The 22,289-nt window shown below is 43.7% G+C and overlaps 1 protein-coding gene across 1 annotated transcript in view; it reads right to left on the bottom strand.

The window, feature by feature from the left end:
• Nucleotides 1-11,988: 11,988 nt before the first annotated feature.
• Nucleotides 11,989-22,289, bottom strand: part of CTSC (cathepsin C) — a 57,289-nt gene continuing 46,988 nt past the window's right edge. The window contains exons 6-7 of the mRNA XM_086933981.1: nt 21,250-21,381; nt 11,989-15,280 (exon numbers count right to left, since the gene is read on the bottom strand). Of these exons, the coding sequence (XP_086790107.1) occupies nt 14,778-15,280; nt 21,250-21,381 (635 nt within the window). The 3' untranslated portion in view covers nt 11,989-14,777. The remainder of the gene's footprint in view (nt 15,281-21,249; nt 21,382-22,289) is intronic.

Raw genomic sequence — 22,289 nt, forward strand, 5'->3', positions numbered from 1 at the left:
ATAGAATATATAGCAGTACCCCCTCCTAGCGGCGACCACCAGTATCCGTTGCAGTGGTTTGAAATAGTGTTTCGAGTACAGCCTGGCCCAAGGTAGCTTGTTGTTCAGTTTGCACATCTACACAATAGTGTTTTGTGAATGTGTGCGGTGTAGACCATGCAGCTGCTCTGCACATATCATCCAAGGGAATGTTCACTAAAAATGCCCTTGAAGCCCCTATCTTTCTTGTAGAGTGGGCTTTAGGAGGAACAGATAACGTACGTTTAGCTTTGTGGTAGCATATTTGTATGCATTTGACAATCCACCTAGCTATCCTAGATTTTGATATTGAGTTTCCTTTGTGTGGTGGTGTGAAAGAAACTAAAAGTTGTTTGGTGTTACGAAAGGGTTGTGTTTATCTCGATATGGTAAAGCAATGCTCTTTTGACATCTAAGGTATGAAGAGCTCTTTCTGCGACGGTTTGTGGCTGCGAGAAAAATACGGGCAGTTCCACAGATTGATTGAGGTGGAAGGGAGAAATAACTTTAGGAAGGAATTTAGGATTCGTTTTAAGAACTACCTTATTATGATGCATCTGCAGAAAAGGTTCCTGAATTGTTAGTGTTTGTAGTTCATTAACTCTTCGTAGAGAAGTAATAGCTACTAGGAAAGCAACTTTCCATGTTAAGAATTGTAGCTCACATTTATGTAAAGGTTCAAAGGGAGGTCCCATTAGCCGTGTGAGAACAATGTTTAAGTTCCACACAGGTGAAGGTGGTGCTCTGGGAGGAATTATTCTTTTGAGGCCTTCCATAAAGGCTTTTATGGCAGGTACTCTGAAAAGTGATAGATGCTGTCTATTTTGTAGATATGCTGTCATGGCAGCAAGATGCAGTCTAATAGAAGTGTAGGCTAAGTTGCATCTTTGGAGGTGTAGTAAGTAGCCTATGATGTGTTGGATAGACACATCCAGGGGATTGATGTTGTTGTTATGACAACATATTACAAAACGTTTCCACTTGGCTGCATAGCATGCCCTAGTGGTGGGACATCTAGCTTCTTTAATGACGTTCATACAGTCAAGGGGAAGGTTAAGGTAACCGAATTCAAGGACCTCAGGAGCCAAATCGCAAGGTTGAGCTGAGCTGGGTCCGGATGTCTGACCTCTCCATGGTTCTGGGTTAAGAAACGTTGAGATAGATATAGCTTTTGGTGCGGTACTACGGAAAGTTCTAGCAATGTGGTGTACCACGGTTGTCTGGGCCCAAGTTGGAGCAACTAAAATGAGAGTTAGGGAATGTTGCTATAGTTTGCGCACAACTAGTGGAATGAGTGGGAGAGGCGGAAAAGAGTATGCAAATCTGCCCAACCAGTTCATTGCCTTTGGACAGTGGGTGTGGATATCTGGCGGCGGCTTGGGCATTTGACATTTTCGTGGGTAGCGAAGAGGTCTATATGAGGTTGTCCCCACATCTGAAAGAACGGTTGCAGAACTTGTGGATGAAGTTCCCACTCGTGGATCTGTTGTGTCTGGCGGCTCAACAGATCGGCTGTGGTGTTTTGTACCCCTGGAGCATGTTGGGCTAAGAGGAAAACGTTCTGAGGTATAGCCAACTTCCATATGTTCTGTGCTAGCTGAGAGAGTTGCAGAGAGTGTGTCCCGTCTTGTTTTTGTATGTAGTACATGGCTGTCCTGTTGTCCGTGCGGACTAAGACAGCCTTGCCTGATATTTGCTTTTGGAATGCTTTTAAGGCTAAGAATATGGCTAGTAACTCCAGGTGGTTGATGTGGAGTAGCTTTTGTTGTTGTATCCACCTGCCCTGCATGGCGTGTTGCAGTCAGTGAGCTCCCCAGCCGGAGAGCGATGCGTCCGCTGTCATGACTATTTGAGGAACCGGCTCTAGGAACGGTCGTCCTTTGGTAAGGTTCTTGGTGTTCCACCACTGCAGAGAGCGGCGAGTACAACCGTCCACCAACACTAGATCTGTTAACTGACCTTGAGCCTGGTTCCATTGGCATGCCAATCACTCTTGAAAGGGACGCATCCGGAGGCTTGCATGAGGCACTATGAATATGCAAGATGCCATCATGCCTATGAGTTGCACGAACACTCGAGATGGAAGAGGGTGTTCCGGTTGAAATTTTGTTAGAAGAGTTTGCATGTTAGCTATTATGACAGGAGAGGTGTAAGCTAGTGCTTTTGAGGGGGTTTATTGTGGCACTGAGGTATTGTTGTATGTGGGACAGTTGCAGATGGGACTTGGTGTGGTTTACTGTGATCCCCAGATCGTGGAGTAATTGGATAGTGGCGTGAGTGTGTTGTACACACTGGCTGTATGAGCTGGCTTTTATGAGCCAGTTGTCGAGATATGGAAGACGTGAATGTGCTGTCTCCTTAAGTGTGCTGCCACCACCGCTAGGCACTTGGTAAACACTTGTGGTGCTGTTGTGACTCCGAATGGGAGTACTTCGAATTGATAGTGCTGGCCGTCCACTACAAATCGGAGATACTTCCGGTGAGCGGTGTGAATGGGTATGAGGAAATAGGAGTCCTTGAGATCCAGGGTAGCAAGGAAGTCGTTTTGTGAAACAAGAGTAAGGACTTGCTAAAATGTGACCATATGGAAGTGGTCTGATTGTATGTATAGGTTTAGAGGTCTGAGGTCTAGAATAGGCCTTAGAGAGCTGTCCTTCTTTGGGATAAGAAAGTACAGAGTAAACTCCCTTGTTTTGTTGGTGCAGGGGAACTGGTTCAATTGCACTTTTTTGTAAGAGGGATATTACCTCCTAACAAATGTTCTTGTGACATTGGATGCTGTTTGGGTGATATGTTGGGGGGGGGGGGGGAGGGTAGATGTTAGTTCGAGACAGTAACCCAATTGAATTATTTGTCGCGCCCACCTGTCTAATGTGATGTTGGTCCAGACAGGTAGGAATTGTTGCTGTCTTCCCCAGACTGGAGTGGAGTGGAATGGTGTGGGGAAGTGGAGGGAAGTCATTGGGTAGGGGTGGAGGCAGAGCGGGAGTTGTTAGTTTTGCCTCTGCCTTTGTTAGTTACCCCTGTAACCACCTCTTGGGTAGCCTCTAGTGAAGGTGGATTGGGTAGGGAAGAAGTGGAGGGGCTATCTGAGGAGTAGCCTCTGGTGGTGCTTCAGCATGATGAGCGACAAAATGAGCGTCTGGGAGTTTGCGACTGCAAGGCTCCAATAGATTTAGCTGTGTCAGTATCCTTCATTTTCTTAAGGGATACGTCCACATTAGGGCCAAATAGGTGTTGCTCATCAAATGGTTGATTGAGGATGGAACTCTGGACTTCAGGTTTGAAACCTGAAATGCGTAGGCAGGCAGGCCTATGCAAAAGGACACTGGTGTTAATTGCCCTTGCCACATCTAGGGCACAACAGATGGAGGTATTGGTGATAGTTTTACCTTCTTGTATGATTTCATTGGCCCTATTTTTATATTTGTCTGGGTGACGCTGCGTTAGGGATTCCAGCTCATCATAATGTGCCCTGTCGTACCTCGCTAACAGTGCTCGAGTATTGGCGATGCGCCATAGGTTTGCTGCCTGTGACGCCGTTCGTTTGCCAGAGGCGTCTCCGAGCTTAGACTCCTTATCTGGTGGGGCGCCTCACCGGATGTTTGGTAATTGGCCCTTTTTCGCTCATTGGAGACTACAAGGGTGTCTAGTGGTGCAGGGCCTTTAATGTAGACTGGATCTGTAGGGGCAGCCTTTTCGATCCGGGGGTCGATGACTCGAGCCCTGACTGGATCTTTAAATACCTTTGGTGCATGCTTAATGACCCCCTTAAGCATGGGCACAATTGAGGTGGGCTTGTGTGTTGTATCAAAAGTGTCCATGAGAAAATCTTCCTCCACTGGGTCTGTGTGTAGGGCAACCCCATGGTATTGGGCAGCTCTATGGACGAGTTGGTTAAAGCCCATAGTGTCCTCTGGGAGGGAAGGCCTGGAAGGGTATGTGTCATTCTGTGGAATGTTAGGGATGTCTGGGGTGTTATAATCATCCCAGGGGTCAGGGGAGTCAGGGGGACTAGGATTCCCTAGTGGTTCATTGTCCGCACGTCCCCCTGCATCTTCAGAGGTGTTATCCACATCATCATATTCTACTGGAGATGGGGATGGTGTAGGAAAGTGATGTGGTGGGGAGGAGGTGGTGGAGGGGGAGGAGGAGGAGAGGGGATTCTTAATGGAGAGGTTGCAATGTTTCTTTTTAGGAGGAGGAGCCGGTGCAGGCGCATCTAGTGGTCGTTTTTTGGTGCTAAGAGTCAAGTGACCAGTTTTGGGATCCTTCACAAGAGTTTTTTGGGTAGGATCTGGTCGAAATAGTTCTGTTGTAGAAGGTACATCCTTCGGTGCCGAGGTCTTTGGTTCCGTAGGCTTTTTCAGCACCGGCTTGGTAGCGGTTTTAGGTTCTTTTGGCTTCGAACTGTGAACTTTTCCAGTCTCTTTGACCGGTGGAACGTGCTGTTTCCTCGGTTCTGAGGCCTTTTTTGGCTCGGAGGCATGAGAGTCAGGCTTTTGGTGGCAGTTTTTTGGTTGGCTCCGAGTGTGTTCTCGGTGTCGAGGAGCCGGTGCCAGACTTCGGCGCTGAGTACTTGGATGCCAAAGCAGTGGTAGGCATGGATGAGGAAGAGGATGGCTTCTTTTTCGGTGCCGGTAGGTGTGTGTCGGTACCGGGGGTAGGCGGACTCAAGCCAGAGTCACCTGAAGGCTTAGTAGGCTTCTTTACCGGGCCCGAAGGCAGGGCATGGGAAGCAGTCTCTCGGTGTGCACCTGGGCCCGAAGGTGAAGGTGTGACCGAAGCCTTTTTCGAGGGTGTCAAGGCAGGGTCGGGGTCGCCGTATGTACTTATGACCCGCTGTGCCGGAGTGATGCCCTCGACATCTGAGTCCTCGGCTTCAGAGTCGCTGACAATGCCTTCTTTGACCCGCTCCTCTTCTGGCACGTCCACGCCCTCTTGGAAGAGGTCGTCGGGGATCGAAGATGACAAGTGAGCCATGGTCCTTCGAGCTCGTTGGTCCCGAATTGCCTTTTTGGAGCAAAAGGAGGTGCAAACTGAACCGTCTCTGGCCTCTTGCTCCTGTGAGAGGCAGAGATTGCACACCTCATGAAGATCGGTGTGGGGAAACTTCGACCCACATTGAGGACACTTCTTGAATGGCATCCTTTCCATGAGGCAGAAGATAAGGCCCAGGTAGGCCCGAAGGCCTTCCTCAACGACCGGAATTGAAGACTTCGAAGTTGTTGAGACTTGTGTCGATTGTGGAACGCGTGAAGGATTGTGCGGCGAAAGTAGAATCTATTCCAAACCGGAGCGCAGGAAACTCATTCGAGCCCAATGGCGGAAAAAAACAATCTATGGATGGAGCCGATGCCCATGCACAATGTCATCCAAACGAGGAGTCACCTATCTCGTGACTTCCAAAGACTTTTCAGGACAAAAATAAGTGCAAACATCCGGGCCCAACACTAGAAGGCGATCTATGCAACAGTGTGTAATTTGCGGCTTATATGCCTCGAGCATAAGATAAATAAAGGAAAGATAAAAGTAGTATTGCCAAAGGAAGACTTGGCAATGAAGTGCACTTCTTAATCAGTGAATTCAAAAATGTGCTCAGGTGGCATGCCTATATTTATAGTGCATGACAGCCAGAGCATCAAGTGGGTCGATCCATTGCCCCATGCAGTCGTAGACAGAGGCATAATGTGAATTACCATTAAACAGACCAATAGATTAAGAGGGTTGACCCACAGTAGCTCAATGTATATTTGTATATATACATGTATTTTAGGTCTTTGAGGACTACTTGTTCTTTACTTTTTTGGGAGGGGTGGTAAGTGCATTTTACATGACCAGTTACTACTTAAATGATGACGCGCAACTCAGAATTTCAAAGATGAGCGCAACCCTTCTCTTCGTTTAAGGACATTCCTGGGCTCTTAGAAAGTACGGAAACGGCAGAGAGAGCGCCAACATAGTTCGTTACATACCCTGACCGCAGCTTGCAGACTAGCGGGGAATTATGTGCTAAATAATCCTCGATGTGTTCTGCGGATATGCATTATCTAATTGTTTATTGATTTTGGTGTTTGAATACAAGGTGCATAATGCGCATCTGCAGGGTAATGGAAAATATACACTATGAGCTAAGTGAACATTTCATAGCTAGAACATGAATAAACTTTGAGGCGGTTTCCTGGAAAAGCTTCTTGTAATTCGGTTTGCCAAACGGGCATGCTGTGTTCGGTTTACTTGTTTTAAATGGCATCAGAGCTGGCCCTTTAACCTGGCAGATTCTGGCATTGGTCTAGGATGGCAGAAACTACCTGCCCCTTTCATCCCAAGAAACTCATTCCATCCTTGCCCTCACTGCTACAATAACACACGTGCTGCTGTAGTACAGAACCTGCTTCTAGCTATTGAGAAAATCACATTTAGGGGTCAAGTTCGTTCTATTTAATCCAAATAAAATCCCCGTCCTTTCTTTTTAGAAATCATAAGTGTTAGGGCAGTAAAGTTAAATTGAGCAATCAACACTACAAGTTCCACAAGCACTTATTTGTATAGTGAAATCCAAGCTGTGGGAAACCGGTATTTGTGGAGAGAACAGGCAACCCAAGATGCACACTGCAGCATATGATGGTACCGGGCTGATTTTCGATAGCGAGCACATATTTTCGGTTTTTGTTGCCGACAGTTTCACCGACTTCTGTATTCCCAGTTTTAATGCCTTCTCTATATGCAATTGAAGCAAATTTGACACATGCAGAGAGTGAGACAGGATGTTACCATTCTCCATTTTCAAAGGCAAATTCTTTAAACACTATACGTTTCACAGGAGCCACAGAGGGTCCCATGAAATAAATTGTTCTAATAAGTCATACAAAAATATTTTTAAAAAGAGCTGCTGACCTAAGTTGAACCAGAGGACTTGGGCAGGGCAGCTCATTGATACTGCTGCTCAATACACACACATTGTGTTAAGCAGAACCCAGTTGATGAAGATAATTTTTTTTTAAATATATATATAAGAAAACTATAGTTAAACAAGCATTTACAATGCAACGGTCTCGCTTTTGTAAAAGTTAGAGCTTTTGTCATTGCTCATGACATATTTTCCTGTACATGTTGTAGAATTCTGATGAGTAAATGGGAAGGAGGAGGAGGAAGATAAAGTCGAAAAACAATGACAAAGGGAACAAGCAGGGAACAGAGGCACGAAAACCGGGTCACAAGCAGGCAACAGAGGCACGAAAACCGGGTCACAAGCAGGCAACAGAGGCACGAAAACCGGGTCACTAGCAGGCAACAGAGGCACGAAAACCGAGGCACAAGCAGGGAACAGAGGCACAAAAACCGAGGCACAAGCAGGGAACAGAGGCACGAAAACCGAGGCACAAGCAGGGACAGAGGCACGAAAACCGAGGCACAAGCAGGGAACAGAAGGACAAAAACCAGGTCAAATGCAGGGAACAGCACGCACGAGGGAAGGGGGGCAGAAAAGCACACACAACGAGGGAAGGGGGGTTAGAAAAGCATGCACAATGAGGGAAGGGGGGCAGAAAAGCACGCACAATGAGGGAAGGGGGGCAGAAAAGCACGCACAATGAGGGAAGGGGGGCAGAAAAGCACGCACAACGAGGGAAGGGGCGAGGCGCTTTGAGACAGACCAAGCAGACAGAAATACAGACAGTGGAAACTAGGAAACACAGACATTGGCAGCAAGAAAAATCTTCCGAAGAGACTTACACCGAAGTTAGCACGAGAACAAAAGTTCCCCCAGAATATATTTTTTGGGCGTTGGTGCACATCCCTTGAGTAGCTTTTGAGGTTGTTGGGTTATAAAAAGGCACCAGGCAGGCTTCTATGAGTTGATGTTTAGTACATGTGGAATAAGTATTTGTATGCAGTATCCAAGTTGACCACAAACGGACAGTCGAAATGGCTGATGGTTATTAACATCAAAATGAATCTGGTTGCCCCACAAAGCTGTTTTTCCTGTTGGCCACTTCAGAGTCAATAGGCTTAATGGGAGCTTGCAGAGCCTCATGATCTGAATCTGTTCAATCCAGCTGCCCTTCGCTAAGCGAGGGACCACTGATGGCCGTTAACCCCGTATCCAGAAAGTAAAACGGTGGAAGCAAGCAGGGAGTGATGAGGAAGACTTTTTGACTCCAGGAAGAGAGGGGGCCCGTGGAGTAAAATCCGGCATCTACAGAAAAGGCAGACTGTGGATCTGTGAGGCCTACTCCCCTGAAGTGAGCAGCTTCCTAGAAGCATTTAAGGGAATCAGGGAACTTCCCCATAACGATCAAGATCATAGTGGCACAGGGCTGAAGTTACTCAAAGTTGCTTCAGTGGGGTCTGAGAGCATGGCACAGAGAAGGATGTGGGGTAGAAGGGCACACACTGTGTACGCCCAGTCATAGCCATGCCTAGTGGCTTTAAGGGCATGGAGATTAAAGCTAGGGTGTGTCCGAGAGTAACGCCATGCACTTTGAGCCTACTACATCTGCCAATGTACTGGACAAGGTACACAACTCATTCTGAGAGCACAGGAACAGGGCTAGTTGTCTCAGCCATGCTGAAAGCAGCTTCGGTAAGCATAAGACAGTGTACAGAGCATGGCTGTCTGCCACATCCTACACACAGTACCTGCTGCACTGGACGAAACACCATGCACCCAGTGTAATTTGCAGCATCTCTAAAAGCAACAAGATTGCATACAGAGCATGGCCCCAAGGCCGCTTCCTGCACCCTCAGTCTATTGCACATTGCAAATGAACATGTGCAGGGGCAAATGGAAGCATAAGTACTGCACACAGTGGAAATAGCAGGTTTCTGCAGAATAGGGACGAGGTGCAGGGAAAGGCCAAGTGCCACTCCATGTACCCACTGGGCACAGATGCAGCACCTGCGTAGTGGGTTTCAACTTTGGCCTAGGGCCACAGTCTATTTTAACACCACCAAAACAAATTTCCTGACAAAATTATTAAAAGAAACCTTTGGTTCTTTACTAAGGTCTGAAAATAACAATCGTTATAAACAAAAGATAAACAAATCCCCTTACATTAAAAGAGTATTATTGCTTTGATCCAAAACTTAGAAAACACTTACATTTTCATCCAGCCCCGCCGCGGCTGCGTGTCCTCGGCTCTGGCAGGGCAGGGAGAGGCTGCAGGAGGTTCCTGACGAGAAAGGAGCATTTGAAGACAGGAGGGGGCTGGGGGGGGCAGCGGACGAGTGAGAGGCATCGGACTGGGAGGGAGATGGAACGGACAGGGAGAAATGCCGGAGCTTGCAGAGCCTCATGATCTGAATCTGTTCAATTCAGCTGCCCTTCTCTAAGCGAGGGGCCACTGATGGCCGTTAACCCCGTATCCAGAAAGTAAAACGGTGGAAGCAAGCAGGGAGTGATGTGGAAGACTTTCTGACTCCAGGAAGAGAGGGGGCCCGTGGAGAAAAATCCGGCATCTACAGAAAAGGCAGACTGGGGATCTGTGAGGCCTACTCCCCTGAAGTGAGCAGCTTCCTAGAAGCATGTAAGGGAATCAGGGAACTTCCCCATAACTATCAAGATCAGCGAGAAGGCAGCGGACTGGGAGGGGGGTGGAAGGGACGGGGAGAAATGCAGCGGCTGCGTGTCCACGGCTCTGGCAGGGCAGGGAGAGGCTGCAGGAGGTTCCAGACGAGAAAGGAGCATTACGTAAACCCACCAGCTCACCCTAGCCCCTAGAAAAAAATGGCAGCCACAAACATCCTGGGGAAAAAAAAAAAAGACAACACCCACCCCCGCAATGACGGCAACAAAGGGGCGGAGAGCGAAAAAAAAAAAAAAATCGCCGGAAACGCCCACGAATCTGCTCCAGCAATGACAGACAGATCTCTCTTCCAATGGCTAGCCTCCATTTATGGAGCTAGCCAATGGAAGAGCAGGCGGACAAAGCCCCCGTACTGCTTCTCAAAAGATTTTGCCTGCGCGAACGCTGCTGTGCAGCGGACGCCAGGCGAAACCTAAAAAGGAAATGCTAAATATTCATGTTGAAAGTGCAAAACTCCATTGCTGAGGCATGATGCTTTCAAACCACTCTTGATAAATAAGTCACAAAGTCAGCAATTACTCTTTCAGCACCATTTCTCTTATTCTTGTCTCTTTCAAACAGCTTAGCAGGAATGAATGCTACTAGACCACACGCTACATGTTTCTTCTCTTTTTTTGCAGCAACAAAAAAAATAAAAAAATACATTGTTACACATAATAAAAAAATAATTGAGTGAAGGTTAGACATCACAGGACTCCTGAGTCTGGTAACATTCGTCATTTAATACCCACGATTTTGACTCTTCTGAAAGTTCTGACGCATTGACAAAGTTGACTTCTAGCGAGATCCCATCTTGCAATAACCTGTTACTGTAAAACACTTCGTTTTTTAGGTCGAGCCTGGGCAGCGCATGCGCTGCTCTGCATGCTATATTCCGGTACAGACTCCAAGCTCCGCCCATTTCCCACCCATCTTTTCAATTGGCTCCTGTAACTCTCTTTTCTAAATCGTTGCTTTTCACTCAAGAATAGGCTTAGTAGTCTCTTCTTGGTAACGCCTGGTCCGAGTTTGTAACCTCCCATGAGGACTGGACTTTTTACTTGTGTTGTTACACGGTCTGCTTAGTGTAGTGGGTGAGAACCGTTTTCTTTTAAGATCTCCCCCCCCTATTCCACCCACAACGTCTCAGCACGCCACCCGCTTTTATATTGTTATTAGTAATCAATTTAGTTTTCCAGTGTGGTCCGCTTTAACTATACCAGCTGCATTTATTTAGATATTTAATTTACAGCATGTTCTACTTTTACTTCAGTGGCCGCGCTTATTTATTTATTTTACAGCAGGGTCCACTTTCATTTTAGCGGCTTCGCTACAGAACCTTTATTTGTTTTTCTTTTTGGGTGAAAGTGCCCTATACCACACTTTCACTTTAATGTTGGCAGCGCCCCGTTCCTTACATGCTGCTCACAGTAACGTGAATACAGCAAGCAGCATCTAAAGAAAGGGGCGCGGCCACCATTAAAGTAGTCTCGCATTTGAGAGAGTTTGACTATTGGTATTAGAAATGAATGCATTATATAGGTATTTCTTTTAAAAACACAAAAAAGGCATTGTCATTTACAATGCCAACAGCTTAAACTCTTGCAAATGCGGGACCTGGTTTATCAATGATTTTACTACAAAAGACTGCCACACATTAAAGCGGTTTCTAGGCCACAGCTAAATATCACAGTAGTCATAAGAAGAGGCTTCTACCACCAATCAACCCTGATAAGTACCTGCCTTTATTTAAACTGAGAAAGTTCTTGAAACCAACAGCCTGGTTCTATACAGTATTGACTTCTCACAAAAGCTCTGAATTGGTCTGCTATCAATGTGCCACATACGTATGGTATGGAAGTGCTGCAGCTTAAAATCCCTCAGTCTAATTTCAAATGCCAAATCCTGAAAGACCATTAGACTAGCAGATGCCTACTTCATCATATAGGTTCATTCCACAAAATATCATGTCCACCGAATGCATACACTACCAGATCATAAGGAAATTGGTGAAAAGCGCGTTGGTTCCTCAGCAAACACAGAAGTCCATATGTGAGCCAATATTATAGACAGTCAAACCATTAACTATGAACGAGAACCTTGGCCAAGATCCTCCCACTTCATGAGCCATCCCTAATGCACTGTCCACTCCCCACACTTGACCTCAACACATCCAGATGTGGGAAAATCTGCTATACATTCTCCATGTAAAGGGCAGTCATTTCTCAATAGGCCAGGCATACGATGCAATTCACAATAAATACACTGCGTTTCCCTCTACTCTAAGCCATTTTTGCGAATTCAAGACTCAAACATTTCGTGTGAAGCTTCTCCTGATCCAGCATTACCCACCAGCATCTTAAATGCATTGAGTGTTTTTTCATGCAAATAAAAAACTGAAACCTTAAAATTCATAGCATTTTATTGTACCAAGCATTTCGTTTTAGAAAAAGTCAAACATTTTTTAAAAAGAGCATCAGTTTTGTCCAGAACATTTAATCAATTCAATATGTTATCAATATGCATTTAAAAATAAGGCTCATATTTAATTTAAAAAAAAATTTAAATTCCCTTTTTAACACCATCCATCAATGTCAAACAAACCATATTTGCAGGAGTTCATAAGATTATAGCAACAGTTCAGTAGAAGGTTTGTTTTCATTTGTAGAAATAAAATATGCATCACACCACCTTATTCCTATCCAATGTCTTCTTTGCTAGAGAATAATTTCATTAAGGCATAACTTAAAAATCGTCTTTTCAGATTCTTTTTTACACACTGCTAGATCCCAAACACGTTGCATAGGATATGGTTTTATTTCATAGCTAATGCTTGAAAGCATTAGGCCTCAAGGCTGTATGAAAATTCTAAATGATGTAGAGTTAGAAGTAAAATAAGTTGTGGAGTTCTTCGTGTTTATTCATGAAACTCATTCCAAGAGATTGTTCAATATTTAACATTTATTTGGGGAAAAAAGTAGAAGCGTGACACGAATAAGTGAATGAAGATCCCTTCAATTGTGCACTCTTTATTCAGGATTAAGTCCAGAAATATACTGATTATGTGCATTTTCTGGCTGGTATTGCAGTGGAACATCTACAAGGATCAAATAAGCCAATGACCCTGAATATATAAAGGCCTTTAAAGTGGATATCTCACAGAGTATGTATCGGTTTAGTAGCCCCTTGTCATGGATGCCACATTTATTCAGTTCTGGTTTTCACTAAACAGCACTTTTCATGCTGGTACTCGCAACTAAGTTTTTGTCCATAGTTAGAAAGTGTTAAACTAACACCAGAGTACAGTTAGATCACGCCTTTCATTGTATGGAAACCGAGATCAGAGAAACTGTGAAACATGCGGTTCATGCATTCTAGTGATATTCAGGGAGCAAGCCCATCAACAATGTATTTCACCATACATCGCTTACATGGTTTCTTCGCAAGAAACTTTAAACAGATTCTCGAAATCCTAAAGCACAGTGAAGGCCAATGACTAGGTAGTCAAAGTTTGTCAAAGATTAGAGTTCAGTGCTCGTTTGAAGGTAAAGCACCCATTAAATCTTTTTCAGCACCATTCAGCTCATTAGGAGGATACAGCTTCATCCATAGCAGGCTATCTAGGATTGCTCATCATTCATATTTAGTCATATTTGATCTATAGGCAGACAAAAAATATCCAACAGGCTGGATGAATTAGCCAATTAAATATTACTACAATATAATGGTGCTAGATTATGCACCTTTATTTTCCGTACAGTCTTTCTTGATTTACAGATCATAAGAACCATCTATGAAATAGACAAAGCAATGGCATGGTAAACACAATAGGTGTCTCTGAGTATCTCTTAGCCTTCGATAAGGGCATTAGATCTGGTGCCCTTGACAGATGACAGGGTAGAACTATTCAAGAGGGGGACAGTAACTGCCCCAAAAATTTGCAAAAGTCATTCATAGAACATATACTGCTCGTGCATGTCAGACTTCCAACTGTAGGGGTGACTATTTGTGAAATACAAAAAAAGAGTTAAAACCATTTAGTCTAAAAAGGCTACCAAAATCTGATAATCTGTAGAAGTACACATGCTGGGACAAAGACCACAACTTAACACAATTACAAAAATAGAAGATATAAAAAGTATGTACACCTTCAACATTAAATCATTGTGCTAGTGAGAGGGGTTTATTCTATGCCCGTTTTCCTACAAATGAAAATGAAAGTCCCAGTATGAGAAGGGCAAATGTTCCCGATCTCACACATGTAGAATACAGCCTCATTATACCCCTAAAACACATGTAAATGGGGTTGAATTAACAAAAATACTACGTGAAGCGTAAAAGCATTTAACAGAACAAAAAAAACATTCAATAGATTTGGATCAACTTCCATAATTCACAAATAGGGAATTAGTAGGACAGGTTGTCTCAGCATTCAATTATGCACTGTGTGTACCAGAGTAGGCCAGTATGCAATAAATCATTAGTTAAAACCAGTATGTTTTAGTTAAATGTCTCTGTGGAAGATATTGTCACAAGTTATAAAAATGAATTAATTCTATCACTATAAAAACAAAATGGCGGGAGTGCTAATCCAAAATGATTATACAAATTCTGTTAAAGGTCATTTAGGAGTTAGCAGTTCATGGATGTGATCCTTGTAGAAAAGCTATGTGTCAGCTTGCAGCATAAAGAATTTCCATTTATCATCAATCCCAGAATTCCAGTATTTTAGGATTAGAAGAGTACGCATGTGCTTCTGCGCTTAGCACCCCTTTCTGTAAGCACACAGAATACACGTGTCTATACTTCAACTAGTGCGCAAATCAAGCAACCTGTAGGGCTTAAAATATTTCACTAAATCACCGATGGTCTAGGATTTGATAGGAGGTTAAACATATGGAGATATACTCTACATGTGCTTCATGCACATTGCTCATTTGATAATGCAGATTTAGCCGTTCCCAGCTTTGATTGGTCTTGCAAATTTGGAGAAATGTCACCTTGCTTAAACAAATTGTGCCACAATGGAATTCTAAAAAAGGTATTTGTGTAATCCCGTTCTTAATACATGAAAAATATTTTCTATTCCTGAATCCAGTTTCTCCCTTGCATCGCGGGATTTTAAGGATGTATCTGCAATATTAATGTGGTTTCCTCCTAAAAATAGTGACGTAAAACTTTGAGAGCTCATCTTTATAGTTTTGGTATAGGTTTTGCAGCTACAGCTATGCTTTCAATGGCACACTCATCAGTCCCTCTGCGAATTCTGAAATATCCATTTTCACCCCAGGAAGACCCCCAGCTATTTTTAATGATCCAGTAGTCTTCCCCTGTAGCAGCATCTCTGTCGTAGCCTACCAGCAGCACCGCGTGGTTCGTCAGCTCAAAAGGGTTGAAGCGATCCTGCAGTCCTGTGTGGTGATAAATCCCCCCTTGGTAATGCAGAAAGTCATCATAAACTTCAAAAGCTACTGCCAAAGGACCATGTTTTACAAGTTCATATTTCATAAAAGCTTCATTACACCCCCCATAAAACCCTCCAACATAATGGTACTCTGACGTGTAGTACCGGTAGCAGTCCTCTTTAAGTTTGCAGGGAGAATCGGAGGCGGTGTAAGGGAGACACTCCTCATCCACGATTCCAAAGTCTTGAACATATTTTCCTGCGATAAGATATGGAAACCCTCCATCACAACCTGAAAATATTAGAACACAAGGTTACGAATATATCCATAAGGCTTTTCATTTAGTCTGACTTCTCTTTTCCCACTTGTCCTCAATTTCAATTCAAAACTGATTTTCTAGCTGTGGTCTTTCTTTAACGAGGTTCAGGAGTAGACCTGGTCCAAAATTAAAGTCACACCAGCATAATTCGAGTTACATTTGTTATATGGCATTCCAGAACTTATGCCACTAGCAATATAAATAAAATAGAATAAATACAGCGAAAGAATGCAAGTAGCTGATGTTGAGAATAGTTTCTTCCTTTTCACTTTTTTTAGTGCAAAATACGCCCTTGTGTTAAAAAATGTATCTACAGACACATTTTACGCTAAATATAGCACAAAAGTTTGTATTTATACTTCAGGTAATTACACCATTTTGCAGAAATTTGCCAACATTTGTTGTAATTACATTAAAGCAAATTACACAAATTTCGTACACCCCTAATTAGGAGGAAGCTCACCAACGCCCTAGTAAAGCAATTGACTTGGCAGCATGGGTGGGTTTTAGATGTGCTTATAAAATAAGCTGGGAAACGGTGACAAACACTCTCGTGCAATTTCTGGCTTGTGCAACAGGTCTAGAAGTGCCTCATTCTACATTGCTTTACATACCCAATAACCACTAGGTACATAAAACCTTTAAACCACACGACACAGTAAAGTTTCACTGCAGGCCTCAGATACTTCGGTCTCCAGAATTGGGTTTCCCAGAGTCCCTCAATCTTTGGTAACGTCTATGCAAAGATCAGTGGAAAAGCTATTGGCAGCACAGAAAGACATGCTGGTTGGGTGGGGATACTTGCTGAGTTTGTCTGATTAGGATTCCATCACCGCTGTGCTCAATGGCCAATGCCTTTGGCAATGGCAAAAACAGTGCTTCTCGCACTCACTGCAAATGGCCACATTTGCTAGGGTTTAAAATTCAAGAAGTACAAGCTACTCTCCATGCTCGTTATTTATGGTTGCAATCAGCTTTATTTCCAGGAGTACATAATAAAATGTGAAAAAATACATAGCACAAAAACAAACATTTACAACCATCAATAAAGAAAGAAACCATTCAGAGGCATAGGTAACATATGAGGAGAAGGGCCTAAGGTAAAGAGCATTTATGTATAGTGGAAGTAGTAGAGGACAGGCCCTAAACATTGCCTGAATAAGAAGGGAACTCCAACAGGTGGGCTGAATGCATGCTCCCCAGTTTGGATTTTTCCCCCGTGGACCCAGACAGGCCAGACCTCATGTTAAAATTTCCTTTTAAATGATGTCAGGATTTTTGCATGTATGAACTTTTTAGGAAGTTTGTTCTAGGAAATTGTTCCTTCAGTGGTCATATGTATCAATAGGCAATATGCATCAAATAATTAAGAAAGGTGACAGTTATATAAAAGTGTTTACTTTATCATAGTTTTTATTTTCATTTAATTAAATTTTTTTCATTTCAGTTTTTCATAAAAAAAATACATGATTCATCATAAATACATTTTTCAAACTCGAATTTTTTGCTTTTTAGAACACACATTATTAGTAACACACCAGTAATAGAAAAGGATTTTTTTATACACGATTATAGTAAACAATTAATTTTTAAGAAGGCCACCTGATATTTAAATACTCAACTCAATTCGCAAACATACACACATGCATACCACAACCACACTACCAAAAGGGGAAAAAAGGGAGAAACTACGTATTGATTGACAAGTTATCAAATTCTAGGGTCTCAGAAGAACTTGAGACCCCCGCACATGATCGGTCGACGCGCGTTTCGGTGGATGAGCCACCTTCCTCAGGACCTTTTTTTCTCTTGTGGATCAAAGATATCAGGGGACGATAAAAGATAGGCCGATTTGTGTTCCTTAAGTGCTCAGTTGCTAGATTTTAGGACCGGATACTGTTAAGAGACACCGATTTTCGTTGCAAGACAGGGTACAATTACTCCAACCTGTTCAGAGATAGTTATCTGTTCTCCAGGGAGTCAAATAAAAACTTTTGGTGGCTGATGATGCCCTCAGCGGTACAATACGGATCGATAAGACGTGGTCTCAACAACTACGGTGTCTTGTTAGTGGCACGGATGAGGAAAGCATTCCTTTATTTAGCTAGAGATATGCCGCCATTCTTCGGACAGGGAGTAAAGATATTCCTTTCTTCGGTTTGGTAAATAACCCCGTTCTTTAGACTGCATCCATCTGCACATACGAGGGCTCGGAGTCTATTTTGATCTTCCTCGGCAGTCGGCGGTCAAACTTTTTAGGAAGATCATTCAAGTTAGCTCATGCTTTTACTTCTGTTAGACGCTAGAGAAGGGCAAAGTGTTGGCCACGTTAAGAACAAAGGAGTCCGACAGGCTGGTGGAAGTTAAAGACGTTGGTTAGGTTTTTGGGGGCTTTTCTCTTCACTGCTCTCCCGATGAAAAAACCCCCCAGAATGTCATGCTGAATGAGTGTGCGGTTTCAAAGGCACCGTGGCCAGTTCACATCTTTTGGGTGGAACCTGGTTGTTTTTAGGTCTCGCCTAGGCAGCACTTGCGCTGGATTCAGGATATGGGTATGAAGCTATGCCTACTTCCCACCCACCAACCCATTTTTTTTAACAGAGTTGTATATAGTGCAAACTTGACCCAAATCGGGTATCACAGCGCTTTACATAGCACCTGTTTCGTTACATGAGGACACATTCATTTTGTTAGGCACAGGGAGATTAAGTGATTTTCCCAGAATCAAAAGGATGATCAGCGTCTTTTTAATTGGCTTCGGTCACTGTCCTTTGTAAATGATGGCTTTTCAGCGGTCAATAGGCTTAGTAGTTCCTCCTTAGTGCCGCGTTTTCTCCAATTGTAACCTCACATGAAGACACCCCCGGTTATATCTGTGTTACTCAGTAGGTTTTGATTACAGCCTCTATTGAGCACTATTTTCCTAATTAGTTTTGTTGACACGCTCAGCGCAATGCTTTTGTTGTTTATGTACACAGCGTGGCACTCAGCAGGAATAATGGCGGTCGCGCCTTTCTTCTGTTATTTGCAGGTCGAACGCGGCCACATGCATTTTTTCTGTTTTTTTTAAGAATGGTGACACCCGCGCTTTCTATTTCTTTACTTTTGAAGCAATTGCAGCACCCACGCTTTAGCTTGCGAGTGCCGCAGTTGCTTTTTTTTTAATATACTGTAACAACCAATGTTGCAGGATGCAGTATCATATGTGGCCCAAAGAGGTCCCATGAGTGCACTATACCCATGTGTGGGCATATCTACATGAGTGGATGCATTAAGTTCATCCTTCGATCTCACCAGTGCACAGGGAAGCCATATCAAGTACATTAGCTGGTTACTTGTCATTACAAGTTTTCCAGCTACATAATGGCTTCACTGTAGCCCAAGGTGTTTGGTACAAAACACCTCGTCTCAATAAACCCGCACTGATGCCAGTGCTGGATTAATTAATAAACCCCACTGATCCCTAGTGTACTCTCCAACTGGTCTCGACCAGCCAGACACCCTAGAAACGTTTCTGACCACCCTGAGGTGAGGGCCTTCACCCTCAGAGTTCAGGAACAAAGCCTGCTCTGGGCTGCGGTGTTAACAACTCCTCCAAGCAGGAACTGTCTTCCAGGCCGGGCAGCTTTAACAGCCCAGCCACCTTGGTTATGTGACCCAGGTCTCTCCAGAGAGTGGAGCTACCCACCCCCCTGTCCAGACCCCACTATTTGGCGACAAGACAGGCAGGAAATTAGTAAGATTAAGTAGGTGTGCTCACATCAAGCCAGCACCAACCCTAAGGTGGACTAGCTGATGTGGACCCCACTTTTCAGATTCCTCGATCTTGTTTTGTATGGAATTAGTATTCTAGGGTCAGGGTTATGCCCACTTCCCACAGGAAGTGTTCATATAGAGAGTGTAGACACCATAAAGGGTGGTAGCCCATTGGCCACTACCGGTCATCATGGTTCCCTCTAAACTGAGCGGGCACACACACCTAGATTCCCCTCTGCGTAGACACCTACAATCAGTGCGCACTATAAAGGATACCACTGCATTCAGTAAATACGTCACTGGAGCCTCTGAAGTGCGGCTCATGGTGATGATGCTGCTGCGCTTCCAAATGCATTTCTAAAGATGTTTAACCCCTTCGACGCTGATGACGAGCTGGGCTCGCCATGGCGTAGCCTCCTCGCACGCTGATGACGAGCCCAGCTCGTCACGCAAAGTGCGATTTAGAAAAACTCAGCGCAGGAGCGGAATTCCGCTAGCGCGCATGGAGTTAAATGCCTGCAAGGCAGTCATTAAACAGCAGGAGAGAATTCTCAGAGCTTTTTCTGCAGCCCAAGTCCCGTTTGCAAAGTCCACGGACCTCTGGCTCCTCCACATAGCTGCCAAGGTTTCAGATTTTTGAATATCGAAAAAGAGAGAGGAACAGAGAAGCTAGTTCCCTTCCCTGAGGAATATATATGCAATCAAGAACAACCAGCTTGTGTTAAAAACTGTATGGTTTGTCAGAAATTTTTTTTTCTTATGAAAGCCCTCACCCACCAACCTAGTTGATGGCATGCTTCATCATTGGGCCCCATCCGGTGGCACTGTGCACGCCCCGGGTGTGCTATGACGCCGGTTTACAGCAGAGCATGTTTTTGAGGAGTGAGTGTGCTGTGATTGTGTGAGAGTGTGAGATTAAAAAACTGTCCTCGGGTCCCTTTACCCACAGGAGTTATTTAATAAGTGAGCCTTTGGCAGTAATAAAAACAAGGCAGTTGTGTCTGGAGTTAGCAATGGTCTCCCACATCCATTGTGAATGCCATGTTTCAGCCAGGCCTTGAAACGGGCCTGGCTTTCTTCAGGACATAATGTGCATAAAGTGAGCAGTCAAAAAATAATCAGGATGACCATTTATGTGCTGCACTTGCTAAGGTGCACTACAGGTAGAGGGTAATGCCCTCCCTAGGTCAACTCTTGTGATTGACAAGGTGAACCTCATGAGTATCCGGCAGCGGGGTCTGGCGGGTTTTTGTCTCCAGTCCGGACCCTCGTTATGACCCACTTGGTTGCTTCGGATCTCCGATGCCTACCATGGGGTTCATCCCTGCACCCCATGGTAGGCACATCAAGGAAACCATGATCGTAATTTTAAGGGTGGAAAGACCAGCCATTGAGATCACTTGCCAGCTTCTGACTGGCGCGCAGGCTCATTGAGTCCATCGGAAACCAATCGGAATGACAGTCAGGATTACTTTCCGACCGCCTCCAACATAATGACCTGCCCATTAAGATGCGGCCCTTACAGGCGGTATCATAATCACCCCTATATAGCGAGCCAGCTTCCTACATCAGGTTAGGCAGATTCACTCTGCTCCAATTTTATTATTTCTCAGCTGCATAACCATTTGGAAATTACATTAAAAATGGTGGGGTCTCCTATATGAGGAATTCAAAAATGCAAGCTAAAAGTTCTCGGAGCACTACCCTCCAACAAGAAACTAATAAATAAGCCTCCTCGAGTTGGAATGTTAATGTGTGTAACTTCTTAATAGTGGTGGAACACAAATAGAGGAGTGAATTGTAGTGATTCTCTTTAGTACCTTTAAAAGATTTGTTGTGGTGCAAAAACACAATTTCTAATGTTTGCCACAAATCCCTTCACAGTATGTAGGGATGATGCAAAGGATACAAGCATAATGAAACTATCTCAGGTCAAACATTACCGGTTAAGGTACCGGTTCTAGAATTAAACAATTATTGAGAAATTTAATGAAACATTCATCGTATTTGTTACCAGTATTTGACAAATGAGAAGTGGAACATTACCAGGTCAATTAAACAGAGGTTTCTGTAAGATCATGGGTTTAAATATGTTAACTCTGGATACAGCAGACAGGAAGGCAGAATAATTGATCTACATCTTCAGAAAAAACGTTTATTGAACTGTAAATTTGCTTGTATTTACCTTGAGAGTATTGGCTACAGGACACAACCTGCTGAGGGCTAAGAATGGGCGTCTGGGAGTTGTTGGTCAGGATACGAATTCTAGCTTCTAACATCCCCATGGTAGCAAATGAATAACAACTGCCGCAGGAAGCTGTGGAACAAAAGCATAACATTATTCAAAGAGGAAGTAACAAGGTAGGGAACAAAAACTTCCCTTGTAGGCATGGAAACTGGAGAAAAGTAACCGTTTAGCAAATGTTGCCATAATGCAGGGCCTTAAAAAGTCTATTTCACATAAAGAAACGGAAAACTTAATTTGCATGAAGAAAATATGCAAAGTGAGCAAAGTTAGAGCTACATATGTCCATTCAGCACCCAGGCTAAGCAAAAGGAGCATGAGGTTGAATTAATTAAGAGGGTCGATCCCTTTGTAAATCCAATATGCTAAGTAACTGCAATGTGGACTTTCCGTCTACCAGATTGAGGGTGGAGAGTGAAAAAAAAACATCTCTGCTGGCTGGCCACCAGACATGACAACTTTCTCAAAGATCGGGATTGGTTTTTTAATGTAGAGAGAGGAGTAGGGTGGGCTATTTCCAATTCTTCATCTCAAACAATTGCCAGCTTTCCGGAAAAAAATGTAAATATTTGGGGCACACTAGTTTAGGTAACAGACTTGGCCTTTCCCAAGAAATCCTATGGCCACCAAATAAAAATCTAATGATAAAACCAGGGATTAAGTCACAGACCAGGGATTGGAACAGTCGGGAATCTACTGGTACAGGTTTCTGCTTGGATTAGGTTACAGACTTATTACGAATTTATAACTAATATCGGGAGCATTTCTAAAAAAACATTCATGTTGATTTTCAGGTTTACTGCATTTTTCACTGCATGAAAAATCCACATAAGCAAATGATGCTGAAATTTGCATTTGCACAAGTAATATTTTTATTTTTCCACAGTGAAAATATTTATTTTGAACAAGTCTATTCCTATAGATCCCAGCGAAATATCAGGGCGTTCAGTTACCACTTCAGATAGACACAGATACAAAAT

The sequence above is a fragment of the Lissotriton vulgaris genome, chromosome 8 (genome assembly GCF_964263255.1).
Source record: "Lissotriton vulgaris chromosome 8, aLisVul1.2, whole genome shotgun sequence".
Lineage (NCBI taxonomy): Eukaryota > Metazoa > Chordata > Amphibia > Caudata > Salamandridae > Lissotriton > Lissotriton vulgaris.